Below are 18737 nucleotides of genomic sequence, written 5' to 3' on the forward strand. Positions count from 1 at the left end.
TCAAGCCCAGTTGCAGCAGTTGCAGCTGGTATCGAACACAAGGCTAGCAGGGCAGCTCTGCTGGTAGGTCCGTCCCTGTGAGCACTGGTAGTAGTGGTTCTTGTTGGTGGGGTCTGGGAAGAATCCGTTAGTCTTGCCAGCGCAGAATCCAGATCCTCCACTGCTGCTTCCACCTCCTCCTCCACTAGGCTGGGGTTTGGGTTGGGGTTTGGGTTGGGGCTGGGGTGCTGGGGGAAGAGGCTGTGGGCTAGCTTTGCAGCCTGTGTGAGAGATAAGAGGATAAAGAGGACATCAAGCATGGAAATCTAGTGGAGTCTGTGCAGAAAAATTAAAGGCGTGCGAGTGGTTTTGTATGTGTGTGCGTGTGTCATGTTAGAGTGCACGTTACCAGCTCCGGTTCCCAGGTGAGTCTTGAGGGTGCCGATCAGTGGGTATCTTCCCTGGCCGCAGAACTGGCCACTGAAGTCGTCCATGTCAATAGTCCAGACAAAAGCTCCACCAAAACCACTCTTCTTCAGCCAGTCAGCCTGTAGACGGAAAGAGTGGTAAACACCTTTAGGGGGACACCTTTTATGTCTCGTCCCCCCAAGTAGGGAGGTTATATGGGATATCAAAGTGGAACAGCTACTGTAAGCTCAATTTTCTTATCTGCAAAATCAATATAAAGCATGGGCCTTCAAATCTCTTTCCCAATGGTCAAGTTGCAATACTTTTTGCACCTGTCCCACATACGTACGTATATATGCATGAGTGTGAGTGCATGCACGTCGGAATAGCATTAATTACCATTTTTACCATTACCATCTCACCTGTACCTTTACAAACATAATTTTAAATTATATTTGTCTATATTGTCACTCTATAGAGAGTGGCTACAAATCTGAACAAATGATGTTAAATACTATGTATTTTGCACCTTGATTGCGAAGCTCTTGGCGTTGTCGTACCCAATCCATTCCTTGCTGTTGTAGGCATAAGGCACCTCCTGGGGGGCGTCCCAGCCCTCAGTGCCTCCTTGCTTCAGGAAGTCACAGATCTGAATGAAGGTAGAGATTTAGGTTCAAGATGCTTTATTGTCACATCATCCATGTACGATACAGCCCATAGCAACATGGCAGTGAATTGGTTGTACTCCCAGATCCCTAACCAGTGTGTTATAAGTTAAACAAATAAAATGCAATGGGTCAGAATTTAATAGGAATAAAATAGTAAAAATAGTAAAACAGACATACATTTATGTCATCTGTACAGTACATCTTTCCCCCTAAAATACAGTATGCCATGAGGGGAAGAATCTGTTTCCATTAGGAAATAACTTTATACTTTATACGTTTAACCTCTTCAACCCCAGCATTCCTATTCTGGGAAGAACATTCGTGATTTTTGGCGATTTATTGGTGTAGATTGAAAAAGAACAGTGTAAGTAGTAAGTACATAGCGTCTTAAGTGTTTTAAACTGAAGTGATATTGATACATTCCAAATATAATCAAAGCATTCTGTGGCAATCGCCCGAACTGGCACCCACTTTCTACCTCATAGGCACCCACTTTGAGAAACCCTGCCCTACCTCATAGTAGGCCAGAGTCCCAGCCTGACGGGTGTAGGGCCCAGCAGCTCCAGGTCCACTTTCTGGGGCACCAACAGATGTGTCTGAAGAAGCCAGAACGAAGGTGTGGCCGTAGGTGGCAAATCCAACCAGCAGCTTCTCAGCTGGGGCACCCTGGCTCTTCCAGTAGTTCATAGTCCAGTCCTATAAACATTGAAACATACTATAGCATCAACTGCCACATTGTTATAGCACAGACCTTGTTCCTTAAGTATCACAATTGTAGAAATGAGGAGCCATTTCACTTACCACGTTGAATTGTTGCTGCCAGAATTTGGTGTCAGCAGGACCCTTGTACAGGGGGCTGTTCTCTCCCAGTGCGTTGGAGAAGGAACCGTGGTAGTCATAGGTCATCACATGGAAATAGTCCAGGGTACTGCAGGGGAAATAAATCAGGGTTTTTGCTGTTTTTTTCCCCCTAACATGCTCACCTGTGTGTGTGTACTGTATGTTTGTAAGTTAATCCCCATATGGTTCATATTGTGTGTTTGTGTGTTATCTATACTAGAAGCTCGGCAGCCCTTCTAGTCGGCAACCTGGCCAACTCGGGAACGATGTAAATAGGGAATGAATGTCCCGCCCTTTAATGCAAACCCCATTATACCTGTTGTCATAGGATCCGTTTTGACCATCTGTTTGACTGTGTCCATTTATGCCCATATATGGAGATATCTGTATGACCCGTTTTTACCATCTGTTTGCCTGTGTCCATTTATGCCCATATATGGAGTTATCTGTCTGTCTGCGTCCATTTTATGCCCATATATGGAGATATCTGTATCTGTCTGTCTGCGTCCATTTTATGCCCATATATGGAGATTTCTGCAGACACAGTGCAGTTTCCGGAAAACCCTAATGTCAGACATCAGAATCCGAAACTTTCGTGCCGGTTCCGGGACAATTGCGTATAGGGTCTGGTCGAGGACGGGCACTGCACTACCTGCTGCGGCGGGGAACGCACATGCCGAATTTGAAATAGGGAATGAATGCCCCGACCTTTAATGCAAACCCCATTATACCTGTTGTCATAGGACCCGTTTTGACCATCTGTTTGCCTGTGTCCACTTATGCCCATATATGGAGATCTCTGCAGACACAGTGCCGGTTCCGGAAAACTCTGATGTCAGACATCAGCTCCGCATACGGGCGTCCATGTTATGCCCATATATGGAGATCTCTGTGAATGCCCTACGGGCCTACCCTTTAATGCAAACCCTATTATACCTGTTGTCATAAGACCCCTTTTGACCATATGTTTGCCTGTGTCCATTTATGCCCATACAGTATATGAACATCAGAACACATCATACTGATGACATTCAATACGTAACCATGGAATTTTTTGTTGACTCATGTGGCGTACGTGATGTCAGAGCCGATTTCCTCCAGAACAGCCTGATGTCAACAATCAGTTCCGCATACGGAGATTCCGAACGTTTCGCGCCATTTCGGGAAAACCGCGCATCGGGTCGGGTCGAGGCCCGGCACTGCGCTCCGCTCCGCGCTGCGGCGGGGAACGCGCGTGCCGAATCTGAAGCCGGTGGGACGAACGGTTCTCAAGATACGTGGATTACATACACACACACACACACGCACGCAGAGACTTCTCGCATTTAATGTAAGATACTGACGCTCCAAGCTGAGGAACCTGGTATCCAGGTTCAATGATTCCCTGTCCAGCGGACACAGCAGCAGTGAGCATCAGACGAGGACGGTTGGTCTGCTTCCCTTCAGCCTCGAAGGCAGCCACGGCCTCCTGCATAGAGAGATACAAGAGGAGGTGATGGAGAGATGGTGTCAGTATTATCCTCCAGGATGGCCTTATCTTATACATTTCATTATTATTCATACAGTATGAATCATACTGTATGTCTATTTCCATTCAACGTACTGTATGTTGTTGCAACTGGGGTATCTATTTAGCAATACATTCTTGTGTTTGTAAAGCAATTTCCTACACTTTAAATCTGAATCTATCAGTACAGTAGAGCTGCATTTATTAAAATCAGGAACAGACCCAGTAGTTGATACTGTATATTCCTGAGAGAATAATTAAATATTGCAATTTAACATACGCTACTTACACTAATTATACATTTTAACTATGGACACAGATTCAACTAGAAAAGTTCTCCGCCAGGCTGGGTTGTCTGCCCAGAGCCCACACATTTTGGAAGGCAGTTACAGACTATTGGAAATGTGACATCAGATATAATGAGTACAGATTTGTGTGAGCGAAATAGAAGAACCTTTTTTTTGTTTTACACCTCTGTAGCCAGCTAAAAGAGAATGCTGTCCATTTCATCATGTACAGCACAGTAAAATTGTTTAAAAACAACAGTGCAAATTCCATCCTGATCATAGGCTACGCCAAAGCAAAAATATCCTGGCATATACAGAATAAACACAGATATGGCAGCAGTGACATTCAGAAGTGGCTTTAATAACAGAAGGCTGACCTGACTAAAGGTGGTGAAGAGCTCCTTGCTAGGACCGGATGGGTACTCCCAGTCGATGTCCAGGCCATCAAACCCGTACTGACGCAGGAACGTGATCACACTGCTGATGAAGGTCTGACGGTTACCAGCGGTGGACACCATAGTATTGAACCTGGAGAGAGAGAGAGAGAGAGAGAGAGAGAGGGGGAGGGAGAGAGAGAAAATAATTATAAGAGTTTATATGTTCCCAAGGTTTCGTGTCGCTGGAGCAATAGAGTGCCCAAGTCGGAACGTCACATTCATGGGTCGCAGAATTTTTGTTGTTGTCTTGTGTTAAAGGAGTAGTTCACCCCCAAATGACTTTTTTTTCCTATCGATTACTCACCCCATGGAGACTAGAGTTCAATAATATTTTGTTTTTGTCGCATTCCTAAGCCAATAGTTTGAGGAGACTCTTTGTTGCCCCATTGATTCCAAATGCATTTGGGTCACCATCTGGAATCAATGGGAGTACATTTATTATAATCAAATGATTGTCTTAGGAATGCGATAAAAACAAAACTTTTTGGGGTGAACTACTCCTTTAAAGGTGATACACCATGCATTTAAAAAGTATTTATGTCATATTGTTTATGTCCCAAAAAGTTTTTCAAAAGGTTTGAGGCTAAATTACCACTCCTGAATAGAGAGCATCTCTCATTTTTGAATGGCTCTCAGAGCATTTCAGCTGCAGTACCACCTTTGGCCTGAACTGCGCCACCCCCCCCCCCCCCCCCCCCCCCCAAAAAAAAAATCCTGTTTTTTTTTTTCCCGAAAAGTGAAATTTCATGGTGTATCACCTTTAAGTTGATGGAGAAAATCCACGCATCCCCACTAACGTGCAACCCAGAAGAGAAGTGACGTCACGTGAATGAGCGGAATTGAGCATCATGTTTAATACTCACTTTGCGGTGCCAAAGTTCCATCCTCCAATGGCCAGGATGGTCTTCAGGTTGCTGTTCCTGATGAACAGAAAATAAGAGTTCACACGCTGTTATGTGTGCGAGTGAGCATGTGTGTGTGTGTGTGTGTGTGTGTGTGTGTGCGTGTGTGCTGCGTGTGTGTGTGTGTGTGTGTGCGCGCTCACTGCTTCTTGAGAGCCTGGACCTCTCCATAGAGCTTCACGTCGTCCCACTCGTAGGTCTTGATCATGTTGTTGTCCATGGTGGCGAAGGCGTAGATGATGTGGTCACAGAGGCACGGGTCGATGTCGCTGACCATGTACTTCGCCGGACCGGGACGGTACTGTCCCCAGTTGGTGAAATAACATGAGAGGATGAAGGAGGATCCTATACGTATTCGAGATATGAGAGATGCAGTGAGTTAGGACTTGTTATTTTTGGAGCGGTGCTAACCGCTTCCCACGTTTGACTTACCACTGGGTGACCAGTGGCAGGCCTTGCACACTCACACACACGCACGCATGCACGCAAACACGCACACGCGCACACACACACACACACACGCACACGCACACGCACACGCACACACACACACACACACACACACACAGGTAGCTTAGCTTAATGAAATTAACTGCTCAAATGCGACGCTCCACTTCAAACTGAGTTTGATTTTTTTTACTGCTGTTTGAGTTGAGAGTATCACACTAAAGAGGACAACGTCTTACCTAGCTGCACGTGCAGCAGGAGAGCCAGTCCTAGAAAGAGAAAGAGAGAGAGAGAGAGAGAGAGAGAGAGAGAGAGAGAGAGAGAGAGAGAGAGAGAGAGAGAGAGAGTTAGTAGCTTTAGAGTTAGATGCCAGCGTCCTCACTTCCCACATTCACACACCAGTGGCAAGCTGACACCGACCGACTCATTGGAGTCAATGTGAAGTCTACACAATTAGGGAATGCAGAATATTTATTTTTATTTTTGATCAACGTTTGCCTGTAGCGTTATCTCTCCTAAGGCACCAATACAGCAAATCCCATCCATTGATAACAAAATATCCTAAGTCTTGGGTCTGAGAACTAAATGTCAACAAATGTTGGTCCGTGGCTCAAAAAATTAATAAATAATGGACATTGATATGAAAAGTGTTGAAAACCACTGATATAGAAAACAACAAATCATGTTGTTTTCCTTAACATAATGGACACCACTTTACCCGCTGAAAACTATGAAAAAAAAGGTTCCAGAATGTAGCTTTAAGGCTAATTTCTGATATACACAACATTATTATAACAAATGAATTAGCCTATTTTTGCATCATATGAATCAGGACATTAAACAATTAGTTTGAACATGAATATAATCCGTTTCACACAGTTAATTTCCTCTGCAAAGACAAAGGGAGAATTTATTCTCAACAATTTCTCAGCTTACCAACGCAGATGAGAAGCTTGCCCATGTTGCCTCTGTACAACTAACTGAAGACCAGAAGCCTCTTATATACGGTCCATTCCTCTCCATATCAGTAAACCATGTTTGATCTGGCTTTGTTATTCTGATGAATCAGCAGCACCTCATTTGCTTGGTCAGGCATGGCTTTGCTACATTAATTGTGCTGATAACTTTCAAGTGTCATTCAATAATATGATATGATTTGCTGAAAATTAGATGTCAAATAAAGGTTGTCATTATGTGTTTTTATTCCTTTATGTAACATATTCCACACATTCAAAAGGTTTGATGATATACTTTGATATCAGTTTAACCCCTTAGACCTCTTATACTTACTGTAACACAACGGACCTGAGTTGCACTGTAAGCTACTTGATGTTTTCTTTTTCAATCTATACTCTTCAACGAAAATATTTTTGGTCAAAGTTCCCCCCAGAATAGGGAGGGATGCTGGGGTTCAAGTGGTTAAAAGTCAAGTATAAATTCATTTTCATCTGTCCCAATGGAAACTGATATTCTCGTTTTCCTTTTGACATACAACGAACTGTGTCTTGGGGGGACATATTTACATATTTTAGCATACGTAGCATAATATATGGTGCTACAAAGTAACAATGTGATTGATTAATTGTATCACATTTATCACAACCCAGCCCGTGGGGCCATGACAAATTGAGGAGGACACAATGGTAGTGCAAAAAAGAACAATACTTTATTAACAGAAATAACGTAAAATGTTTACATACAGTAAGGTTTCATGGGTTTATGTCAGTGTGGATGTTACTGTGTGATCAATGTAGTGTTTGGTGTTGCAGAGTGTATAAACTCAGAAACTGGAAGGCAAAATCTGATCTATTTCCTGACAAGATCTATAGAGGGCGGTGTGGATTTGGTGGTCCGTCATACTGATTATAGAGAATTTAAGTGGTTAAACTTAAGTCATATTGATACATTTCAAATTGTATTTCGGCCGCCCCCTGGACTTGTGTCACGGCACCCTAGGGCGCCACGGCACCCACTTTGAGAACCCCTGGTCTTCAGTACATCCCTATGGTTGTGTGGTAGTGGGCACGCCAGGAGCTAAATCGGCTGAGGTTTTGGATAAGGTTGGCGGTGCCCCCTTCATGGCAGGAAACATTGAGTTTTGAGTGTAACATTTTCATAATATACCAAAAAGTTTTAATTTTATTTTTTATTTTTTATTTACACGTCGCCCACTTCCACCGTGCTTTCTGCGGAGACACGCATTTAACATAGAAAAATAAAATAATAAAATAAATAAAACGCAGTACTATGCAGGAAAAAAGGGGAAAATACCAAATAAGTGTTTATTTTTTTATTTATACATCGCCTGCTACCACTGTGCTTTCTGTGGAGACGCGCAATTAACATAGAATGACAGACAAATAAAACGCAGGGGGAAAATACGAAATAAGTATTTATTCTTTTTATTTTCACGTCGCACGTTTTTCCAGAGAGCTGACCTCGCAAATATTGAATAAGTCACACCAGAAACCCTCTCCAGAGCCCGCTCTGAGTGATAGGCAGCACTGCCCACAATCCGCAAAACATGTGAAATGTATGCCTATGAACTTCAGCAGACACACACAGATATGTGACTGCACCCCAATACTGTAATAGTGCAGTGAGGGACAGTGAAAAAGACACTTTACAGGATGCATCATACAATACATTAGTCCCAAACAGAGCTTGATTCGAGCTCGTCTTATATTCGTCTGGCCAGCTGTGTTTAATCTCTTTCTACACCATACTCACACAAGGAGCATAATTCTTTCTATAGTCTCCATTATAGATTGTATATTGTTGGACCATGAGAGGCCAAGTTCATAGTTTCCTTTGGTTAATATGTGGGGAAGCTGTATGAGTTGTAAAGACAATGACATAATTGTTATTTTGGCTTCCATAGTTAATAATTGTGATAGGACAAAATTACTTACGACAGCACCGGCATAGTTTTGAATCCCATCATTTATTTGTTATGTCCATCAGTGATCGCTATTAGACAACATGGTCTTGGATTACCCATCTCCAACACACCTAAAGAACAACTTAGACAACGTGGAACCATGAACCATGACCTTGGTTCAAGCCCAGTTGCAGCACTTGCAGCTGGTGTCGAACACGAGGCCACCGGCGCAGTTCTGCTGGTAGGTACGTTCCTGGTAGCACTGGTAGTAGTGGCTCTTGTCGCTGAGGTCTGGGTAGAGGCCGTTGGGCTTGCACTTGCAGAAATTCCCAGGTCCTCCACTGGGTCCAGCACCGCCTCCACTGGGCAGGGGTTGGGCGTTGAGCTGAGGCTTGGGGGGAAGAGGCTGGGGCTGACCCGGCTGGATATGAGGCTGGGGCTGGGGCTGGGAGAGGATGTAGGAGGATCCTGTACAAGATATGAGATATATACAGTTAGAGGCTTGTTGTTGTTGTTGTTTTTGAGTGGCGCTCCAACATCTGGCTTTGTCTGTATGTACGCCCTGCAGGGTCACATTGGCCAAGCTTCGCGGGAAGCTTAATGAAATTAACTCATAAATAGCACCGCTCACTTCACACTGGGAGTGGTTTGTATACTGCTGTTTGAGTTGAGAAAGAATCACAGCAAGTGGACAACGTCTTACCTAGCTGCATGTGCAGCAGGAGAGCCAGTCCTATAGTGAAGAGAGACAAAAGTAAGGAAAAACACTATTATATAATATTCTGTTCTGTTGTGTTAACATACTCTACCATATAGACGGTTTAAAATATGTATTATTCATTAACATAATTGACATGTTTCGCCTCGTTACCCCTACCTTTGCCCTCCCACCCCCTTTTCACTTGAAAACTATGAATGATGGACACACACAAATACACTTTCTCTCTCTATCTCTCTCTCTCTCTCTCTCTCTCTCTCTCTCTCTCTCTCTCTCTCTCTCTCTCTCTCTTTCTCTCTCTCTTCTCCACACCCGTAAAAGTGAGTACCGGTATGCACCGGATTGCAGCTTTAAGGCAAATTTATATGGCATACAAAGTATATGTATATTATTATCAAGCATACATTTGCCTTTATTCATCATATGAATCAGGATGTTAAACAATTTGTTTGAACACGAATATACTCCATTCCATTTACAGTTACGTAATTACAGTAAAAGGACGACAGCTTACCAACGCAGATGAGAAGCTTGACCATAGTTCCTCAGTACAGCTCTGCCAAAATGCCTAAATTGTTATTTGTAACTAACTGAAGGCCAGAAGCCTCTTATATACGGTCCATTCCTCTCCATATCAGTAAACCATGTTTGATCTGGCTATGTTATTATGATAAAATCAGCAGTCACCACATTTTGCTTGGTCAGACCTGGCTTTGCTACTGTACATTAATTGTGCTGATAACTTTCAGGTGTCATTCACGTGTTTGTGTCATGGGTGTAAAAAAAAAAGAAGATGGTCTAAATTCCCTGAATTATTTAAACTAGCCCTTACCCGTTCAAAGATATGAGCTCTGAAATGATGTGCAGTGGGTGGGTTATGGGATGTGCACACAGTATATGAGGGATGGAAAGTAACTTTAACTGGTGCTTGCATGATAATATGTAGGAGCATCAATGTAAGAAATACCCGTTCCATTTAACGGCTCCAGAGATACTGTGTACCGATCTGCATGATTTTTGGACAACATCTGTAACAGGGCCCGCCCGCCCGCACACACACACACACTCCCCCCCCCCCCCCCCCCCCCCCCCGTGTGTGTGTGTGGGTTTGTGTGTGATTGTGCATGGCCTGAACAACAGCGCCCCTCCCTTAACATGTGTGGTCACAAAAGGTACTGTCGGCTAAATAGATATAGATCCACCATAAAAATGCGAATATACAGCATACGATTTGTGAAAGTGACAATCGGCCTTCACAGTTATGTCAGGTGTGTTCATATGCTGATGGTGATGCGATTTCAGATCAATTGGTCCAGCCACCGAGGAGAAACGCTGGGACAGACACTCAGACATTCGCTAAATTATATGTTAGATAAATGTTGACACCTCAGGAGGAAAGTATTATGTTGGACACATGTTTCCAAACAAACAGGCATGTCAGTTTTGCCTGTTGTTGTCTTTAATTGTGTATAGGAAGGAAATATTTGTAGTTGATGATAGGTTTTTGTGTTTCCCCTCAATAGCTCTACATGTCTGTATGTGCTACATATTCTCACCTTCAAAGCATCAGACAACTGACACCCTGTCAAGTACCGTACTGCGTCGGACGAGGGGACACTTTGGGTATGCCTACTGTGTCAAGTGTTGGACGCATTGGGTATGGCCAGTGGTCTAAGAAGAAAGAAAAAAAAAAGTCGTTCCCGAAGTGAGATTTGATACCGCTATGAAGGGTTTACCAGCCACCCAATGCTACCGTTCACGCCACTATAAACGACGGAGCTATGCTGTCTCAGGCGCCAATGAGCCCCGGGAGCCGAATGGGCTGGTATGTACGTACTGTATGTCCTGTGTCCGTATGTAGACCTATGTCCCACCCATCCCACATTGGCCAAGCTTTGCAGGAAGCTTGATGAAATTAACTCATAAATAGCATGGCTTAGCCTTACTGCATAATTGTATGATGATACATATTCCAAACATAATATTGAATATGTTGTTTTTGCTCTGTGATCTTTCTAGGGGTTTAAAGGGATATTTCGTTTAGTCACCAGAACCAGGGTGTTTTCAATGAATCTAACATGATTAAAATGGAGTTTGATGAAGACGGGTTTGTATAGACAAATCGTCTATAGGAAGGGGAGTGTCTGTTAAAATGAATATCAAATATCTAAATACTGAATCAAGAAAAGAAAAAAAACATAATACAACTTTTTACTATCTTTAACCTCTCATTCAATTGTTTAATTCATGATACTGTGTGATGTGTATGTGAGAATATGATGATTATGATGATTGATTGATGATGACGGCATAACGATAAAGAGAAAGGCAGATAAGAAATGCACTTTGTCAGTCCCGGTTGTTTGGAATCCCACTATTTATTTTATTTCCATCAGCAATCTTAGGATCTCCCAGCTCTAATACACCTAAAGAACATTTTTTAGACAATGTGGAACTATGACCTCCTTGTTCAAGCCCAGTTGCAGCAGTTACAGCTGGTGTCGAACACAAGGCCAGAAGCGCAGCTCTGCTGGTAGGTCCGTCCCTGTGAGCACTGGTAGTAGTGGTTCTTGTTGGTGGGGTCTGGGTAGAGTCCGTTACTCTTGCCAGCACAGAACCCAGATCCGCCACTGCTTCCACCTCCACCTCCACTAGGCTTTGGCTGGGGCTTTGGCTGGGGCTGGGGCTGGGGCTGAGGTTTGGGCTGAGGTTTGGGCTGGGGCTGGGGCTTGGGAAATGGTGGCAGAGGTTGAGGATGAGATGTGCAGCCTGCATTAGAGATAGAGGACAAAGTGTATAATACTGTTTGTCAGGAGATGTAAATCTGATGGAATCAGTGTCAAAATATTAAAGCATGCATTTGGTTTTGTACGTGTGTGAGTGTGAGAGTGCATGTTACCAGCTCCGGCTCCCAGGCCGGTCTTCAGGGGGCTGATCAGTGGGAATCTTCCCGCGTGACAGAAGGTGCCACTTAAGTCATCCATGTCCAGACTCCAGACAAAACCTCCACCAAAACCACTCTTCTTCACTCTTCAGCCATTCGGCCTGTAGACGGACCAAGCAGTTAAAGATAAGAAGAAGTAGAAAACAAAAAGGAAACTATCACAGGAAACAGTAGACTATGGCTACAAATCTGAATGTGAAATATACATTTTGCACCTTGATCTGGTAGCTCTTGGGGTTGTCGTATCCAACCCAGATACTGCTTTGGAGGTTGTAGGCATAAGGCACATCCTGGACGGCATCCCAGGCCTGAGTGGCTCCAGTATTAATGAAGTCACAGATCTGAATGATTGAACGAACGAACGAACGAACGAACGAACGAACGAATGAACGAATGAAAAGGTGAAAAGGCCTTAGAACACAGAGAGACGATGCCATGTCTAGAAATCCTGTCAAATTTGTCGAAGGATGTTTTGTTTACAAAGCCTAAAGGCAAAAAAAAAATATTTTTATGTTGTTTAATGCCCCAAACAAATGCATTAATTGCAATTATTTGTACGACAATTAATCATCAAATAAAATGTTATGATTATGACTGCCCTATAGGTTTTAACAAAATACTTTTTTTCTATACCATAAAGTCATGTTCTCCACAATTTTAGATTGAGACCAAAACAAGATTTTTCAGTTAAAACCTTTTAATAAACATGTGAAGGACCATGATGAAGTCTCCCCACTTTCCCACCACAGCAGCCCATACCTCATAGTAGGACCAGAATCCAGTATTCATGGTGTAGGGTCCACGGGGTCCGGGTCCAGCGTTGTAAGAACCAACAGCAGTTTGGCCACCATTAATACCAAAGTTGTGACCATAGGAGGCGAACCCAACCAGCAGCTTCTCAGCTGGGGCGCCCTGGCTCTTCCAGTAGTTCATAGTCCAGTCCTATGGACAAGGGCACATACTGGCATCAACAGTCACTCTTTTCAGTACAAGCATTCATTCATACCAGGAACCACGTTAGACAGCTACTGTAGTTACCACCCGTGCTGGAGAACAGGAGCCTCTACTCTCAACAGTAAAACGTTGTAAACTGGCCCGGTATGGTCAGGTCACAAGACATACGTCCCTATCCATAAGACCATCCTACAGGGGACAGTAGATGGAAGGCGAGGAAGAGGCAGGCAGAGAAAGTTGAGGATGGACAACATAAAGGAATGGACTGCGTGGCTGCAGCTTCCAAACCCTACTGTGCTACGCACTCTAGTGAGTGAGTGAGTGATACGCCCTCTAGTGAGTGAGTGAGTGAGTGAGTGAGTGAGTGAGTGAGTGAGTGAGTGAGTGAGTGAGAGGAACCTCTTCACTCACCACATTGAAGTATTCACGCATCCAACCATGGTCAACTGGGTCCTTGTACAGGGGGCTGTTCTCTCTAAGGGTGTCGCCACTCTTAGTCGTAGGTCATCACATGAAAGTAGTCTAGGACACTGGTGAAAAGACATCAGAGTTTTCCCCCCGTGTGTGTATGTTGGTAGGTTAATTTATGTGCTTGGTGCTAAAAGGTAGTGTTACTGATTCTGACATTTTAAATTGGAAGTGATGAAGCAAAGATATGAGTAGACGAAATTGGAACTGAAACTATAAAAAAATCAATTGGATCAATGCGTTCCTGATTAAATTGGCAACCAACCTGAAAATGCATATTTTATTTACTAAAGACTAGGAGAGACGGGGAGACCAGTGTTACTGAACAACTGTTAGTGATTACAAACAGGACAGAGTAGAGCTTTAACCTTTTAACAAAGTACAAAACAAATCACTTACAGCATCTTTAGTGTGTGTTTGTGTGTTATGGTCCTTAAACCTTTTTTGTCTCATGTCAACCCTGTAAATACCTTTTCCATCCAAGGAACCCCTGAATTACTGTACATTGTTACTTCATAGAACCTCACATTATGTCATAATACACTACGTAAATATGTAAATCTCATACACAGTATGATACAGTATGTGTCACGAGTCATGAGCACAGCTTCAGAGAATAGTAGTTTCGATTACCAAATAGCAGATCTACAAGCTCACAACACGTCACGTTGTGATGCGTTGTGAGCTTGTAGGTCGGCTATTTTTGGCGAGGAGTTTTGGTGGTCTGTCTTATAGAGCGTCTAAGTTGTGAGTGATATTGATAAATAAAATATCATTATAAATATAATATTAACACAAATATTATCAAAGAATTCTGCAGCACCACTGGACGCTAGGGAACCACTATATGCATACGCTCCGAGTTGGGGGATCTGGTATCCAGGGTCGATGTTTTCCTTTCCACCAGCGACAGCAGCGGTGAGCATCAGACGAGGACGGTTGGTCTGCTTACCTTCAGCCTCGAAGGCAGCCATCATCTCCTGCAGAGAGAGAGGAGGTGGAGATGGAGAAAGATGAGAGGGTATTATCCTCAAGGATGGATTAATTTATTTCATTGATTCGCATTACGTGGAACAAAAACGATGCGATGCCAACAGCAACTGTAGGACCAATGGCATGCTTTCCTCTGCTGTGGAATGTCTGGTGATGCGAGGTTGTATTGTTGTAACTTTGGGGGAATTTCTATTTAGGAATATCTATTCGTGTGACATTATGTTTTGACATATCTTTCATGATCTCTTCCAGACCGGAAGGAAGGGTGGGAGGGTGAGAAGCTACCAGGCTGCTTTATGTTTTGACCTACAGTATAACACATTAATTAATAACCGCTACATTTGCCAGCGTTTTTACAGATTTTACCTTATCTTTCGAGATCCACTGATTTCTTTTCCCAATGCGTCTCTCATCTTTCCACCGGAAAAATAACATTGTGACCACAATCTTCCGTTCTAAAGTTATGGACCAAAAAACGCAATCTGGATAAAGAAATCAGAGATCAGATTTTTCTAAATTTGATTATTGCAGCGGACGCCGGGCTGGATCTCTTTTCAGAGGACGTAATTTTCGATTGTGTTCTTCTGGAGTCCTGGGATCGCACCCAGTTTGCGAGAGAGCGCCCTCTATTGGAATCACTGAAAACACGGAAATGACGTAGCTCTACATACACCAATGGCAGTCAGGCGTTCTAATATGACATGATACGTCAATGGTGGTAAATGTGTTAACATGACACAAGGCTGACCTGACACAGGACAGTGAAGAGCTGCTTGGTAGGTCCAGCTGGGTACTCCCAGTCGATGTCCAGACCATCGAACCCGTACTGACGCAGGAACTTGATCACACTGTCGATGAAGGTCTGACGGGTAGCAGCGCTGCCAACCATGTCCACGAACCTGGAGAGAGAGAGACAGAGAGACAGAGAATCACACTCTACCCGTTCTTGGTGCTCCTGTCACTGGAGTAATTGACGCTCAGTTTAATACTCACGGTCCGGGACCCATGCCCCATCCACCAATGGCTAAGATGGTCTTTAGGTTACCGTTCCTGCAGAACAAATAAAAAAAGAATACACTGTGAGTTCTCACACACATGCGTGCGTGTGTGCGTTTGTGCTTTTCCATGGTAGCCTACATCTGCTATTACGCGCCATCCCAAAAATAATAATTTGTCCTTTGTGCGGCTGCCCCTAGGCTATGGAATAGCTCGCCCCTACAGATTTGTAGTGCCTAGTCACAACAGGCTTTTAAATCATTATTAAAAAAACATTTTTTACCTTGGCCGTCAAATTAAGTGTGTATCTGTGGACTGTACCTTACTATGTAGCATTTTGTTTCTCTTGTCTTTTGTCAGCAGTTGAGTTGTGTGTACGACATGTGTGTGTGTGTGTGTGTGTGTGTGTGTGTGTGTGTGTGTGTGTGTGTGTGTGTGTGTGTGTGTGTGTGTGTGTGTGTGTGTGTGTGTGTGTGTGTGTGTCTGCTCACTGTTTCTTGAGAGCCTGGAACTCTGCATAGAACTGCACGTCGTTCTTCTCGGTGGTCGTGATCATGTTATTTTCCATTTTAGCGAAGGCATAGATGAGGTGGTCACAGAGACACGGGTCAATGTCCTTGGGCGTCATACTGCCTCTACCGGGACGGTGCTGTCCCCAGTTGGTGAAGTAACAGGAGAGGATGTAGGAGGATCCTATATGAGATGTAAGATATTCAGTTAGGACTTTTTTAATTGTTTTGTTCTAGCATTTGAGAGTATCACAGCAAGTGGACAAAGTCTTACCTAGCTGCACGTGCAGCAGGAGAGCCAGTCCTACAGACAGAGTTACAAGCAGAGAGAGAGAGATTGGTTGGTTAAATAAGGAAAATCCTTCTATTATAAAATAAGGCTAATTTATAAGACTCAAACTATTCACTCAAGAATAAACAAGACTCTATTAGTATTTTATTTTGTGTTATGAAACATATAGACGCTAGACATATAGACTCTATACTAATGATACAAATCAGGATGTAAAAAAAAATACACACAAATATATTCCTTTCTTTTACAGTTAATTTCCTCTGCAAAGACAAAAGCATGCATAATTTGTTCCCAGCACCAGTTTCTCAGCTTACCAACGCAGATGAGAAGCTTTCCCATGTTGCCTTTGTACAGCTACAGTAAGTAACTGCAGGCCAGAAACATCTTATATACATTCTATTCAGCTCCATATCTGTAAACTATGTTTGATCTGGCTTCATTGTTCTGATAATTCAGCAGTCACTTCAATAATTTGCTTGGTCAGTGGCTGCACTTTCTTTCTATTGTCCACGTGGCTTTGCTACATTAATTGTGCTGATAACTTTCAAGTGTCATTCACTAATGATTTGCTGACAATTACATTTCAAATAACGGTTGTCAGTCTATGTTCTTGTTTATGTATGTTTACTGTGTTTTACAGTTTTTATTATCTGCATCTGCTGTCCCAGTTTGGGACATAATGAACTTGATCTTGACCTGCACAGCACAGCGCAGCGCAGCGCAGCACAGCACAGCACAGCACATAGTGTGCTTTGAATGCCTGCCTGCCAGCTGTATGTGCGTGCGTGCGTGCGTGCGTGCGTCCGTGTGTGTGCGTGTGTCTTCGCTTCTCTTCTCCCCTCCCTCTCAGTCAGGGGTCATCAAAATCAACATGCCCGTACACGGACAAATGTGTCCGTGGCAAAGACACTTCCTTGTCTGTGGCAAATTTTTGATTTTCTAAACACCATTATAATGTTCTTATTTTGATCATAAGACCCAATTACTAAATGTCAAGTTGTTTTCTTCAGCATATATGACCCAGATTTACTATGATTTATGACACATTAATTAAGAGTCCACTAGGAAAGTGGTTCTCAAACGTTTTAATTGCAAAGACCCCATAACTCTGGTGATGGACTATGGTCTATTTGGTTCCATTTGTATACTCTGAGTTGCAAACCTGTTATGGCCATTCAGGGCTAGCCTGGCAGTGCCAGCCTCTATCACACACTTCACTACCGCCAGGTGGTGGTGTTGTGCGGTCTGGTTTATTAACCAGGTAAATTCAGGGCTAGCTCTTCATGTTTCTGTTATGTGTGTGTGCGTGCGTGCGTGCGTGCGTGCGTGCGTGCGTGCGTGCATGTGTCGCGCTGCGACATGTTGTGAACTTGTAGATCGGCAATATTTTCAGTGTGCAAGCAAGAGTAAAATCAGAGATTGTGACGCCATCAAGGCCCGCCAAAATAATTTGTCGCAAAATCAACTGTATAATTAGTCGCCTAAAATCTTCTGATATTTAGTAGACTAAAACTAGACTAAAACTAAAACTTATCAGATGACTAAAATGTGACTAAATTAAATTTTTGCAAAAGACCATGACTAAGACTAAATCAAATTTGCTGTCAAAATCGACTCTGGTGATCATCAAATTATTAGCTTAGGAATGTGACAAAACCAAAAGAATATCCCTCCAATTCAAGTCTCCATGGGGTGAGTAATCGATAGATAATTAAATTAATACACAAAGCTGTCTTACCACAAATCAAGAAATTATACGTAAGCGCATTTGAAGATGGAGCATCAGAAACAAAAGCAGTCCATTTCAGTGTCAGGTCGAGTAGCGTGCACTGCACACTCTGGCGTGTGTCGGTGTGTGCTTATGTGTCTGGGACTCTGGGTGTGTGTGCTTGTGTGGGGGAGAAGATAGATTCTGACAGGAGTGAGAAAATGATACGTTGGATGCCAATAAATGACAGCTTGTTTTGAAAGGATTTTTTTAGCAGTAAATATATGCCATGAAATTGCAAAATCTTTATGATTTTACACCTGCAACAGCTAGTTTAAATGTTTTCTCAAAATTCACATTTTCCTCAGTACACACTGTTCGGATAATTCCGAGCCCACGTTGGTGAACTGGAAAAAGCCCCTCCGAAATGGCGGGCTGACCAAAGTAGGTTTATCTGGAAAATACTCAGCGCTGCTTGCTTTTAATGTTAGTCGTCTTAAGCCAGAAATTATGGAATGCACTCACGGTTCCAACTACCAACCCATAAACAAACATTATACACTTGATTGAAGTTCTTTATGAGGAGATGGAGTGGAGACTGTACAAGATCACCACTAAAGCTTATTCAACTTGCCCAAAGTTGCATAACAGATGCATGGACGCCAGCCCCGGCGGCAGGACTCAATGGCTTAGGGGGCCGTCTGTGAGCTTAAAGGGGAACTTTTATTTATTTATTTCCACACAACTCCTCTAAGGTATATTAATGACATATAGTTCAATGTTGAAAATGGGTGGT

The 18737-nt window shown here is 43.2% G+C and overlaps 2 protein-coding genes across 2 annotated transcripts; both read right to left on the reverse strand.

Annotated features, from left to right (window-relative positions):
- LOC308286979 (acidic mammalian chitinase-like) lies at positions 1-6445 on the reverse strand (the record flags this gene model as incomplete). Its single annotated transcript, XM_080728100.1, has 11 exons — positions 6412-6445; positions 5715-5744; positions 5172-5373; positions 4990-5046; positions 4067-4217; positions 3239-3363; positions 1857-1983; positions 1569-1751; positions 917-1036; positions 389-527; positions 1-260 (listed from the first exon to the last, which is right to left on the reverse strand). Exons 1-11 carry the CDS (start codon positions 6434-6436, stop codon positions 1-3), a joined length of 1419 nt encoding a protein of 472 aa, XP_080584226.1. The 5' UTR covers positions 6437-6445.
- Positions 6446-11544: 5099 nt separating this feature from the next.
- On the reverse strand, positions 11545-16572 carry LOC308286980 (acidic mammalian chitinase-like; the record flags this gene model as incomplete). The annotated part of the gene is made up of 10 exons (XM_080728101.1): positions 11545-11802; positions 12234-12359; positions 12778-12960; positions 13384-13447; positions 14296-14420; positions 15182-15332; positions 15427-15483; positions 15921-16122; positions 16213-16242; positions 16548-16572. The coding sequence occupies 10 exons, from the start codon at positions 16570-16572 to the stop codon at positions 11545-11547; spliced, it is 1221 nt and encodes a 406-aa protein (XP_080584227.1).
- Between the last annotated feature and the right edge of the window lie 2165 nt (positions 16573-18737).

This window comes from Nannobrachium achirus, assembly GCF_963921795.1.
Source record: "Nannobrachium achirus genome assembly, chromosome: 6".
NCBI classification, from domain to species: Eukaryota; Metazoa; Chordata; class Actinopteri; order Myctophiformes; family Myctophidae; genus Nannobrachium; species Nannobrachium achirus.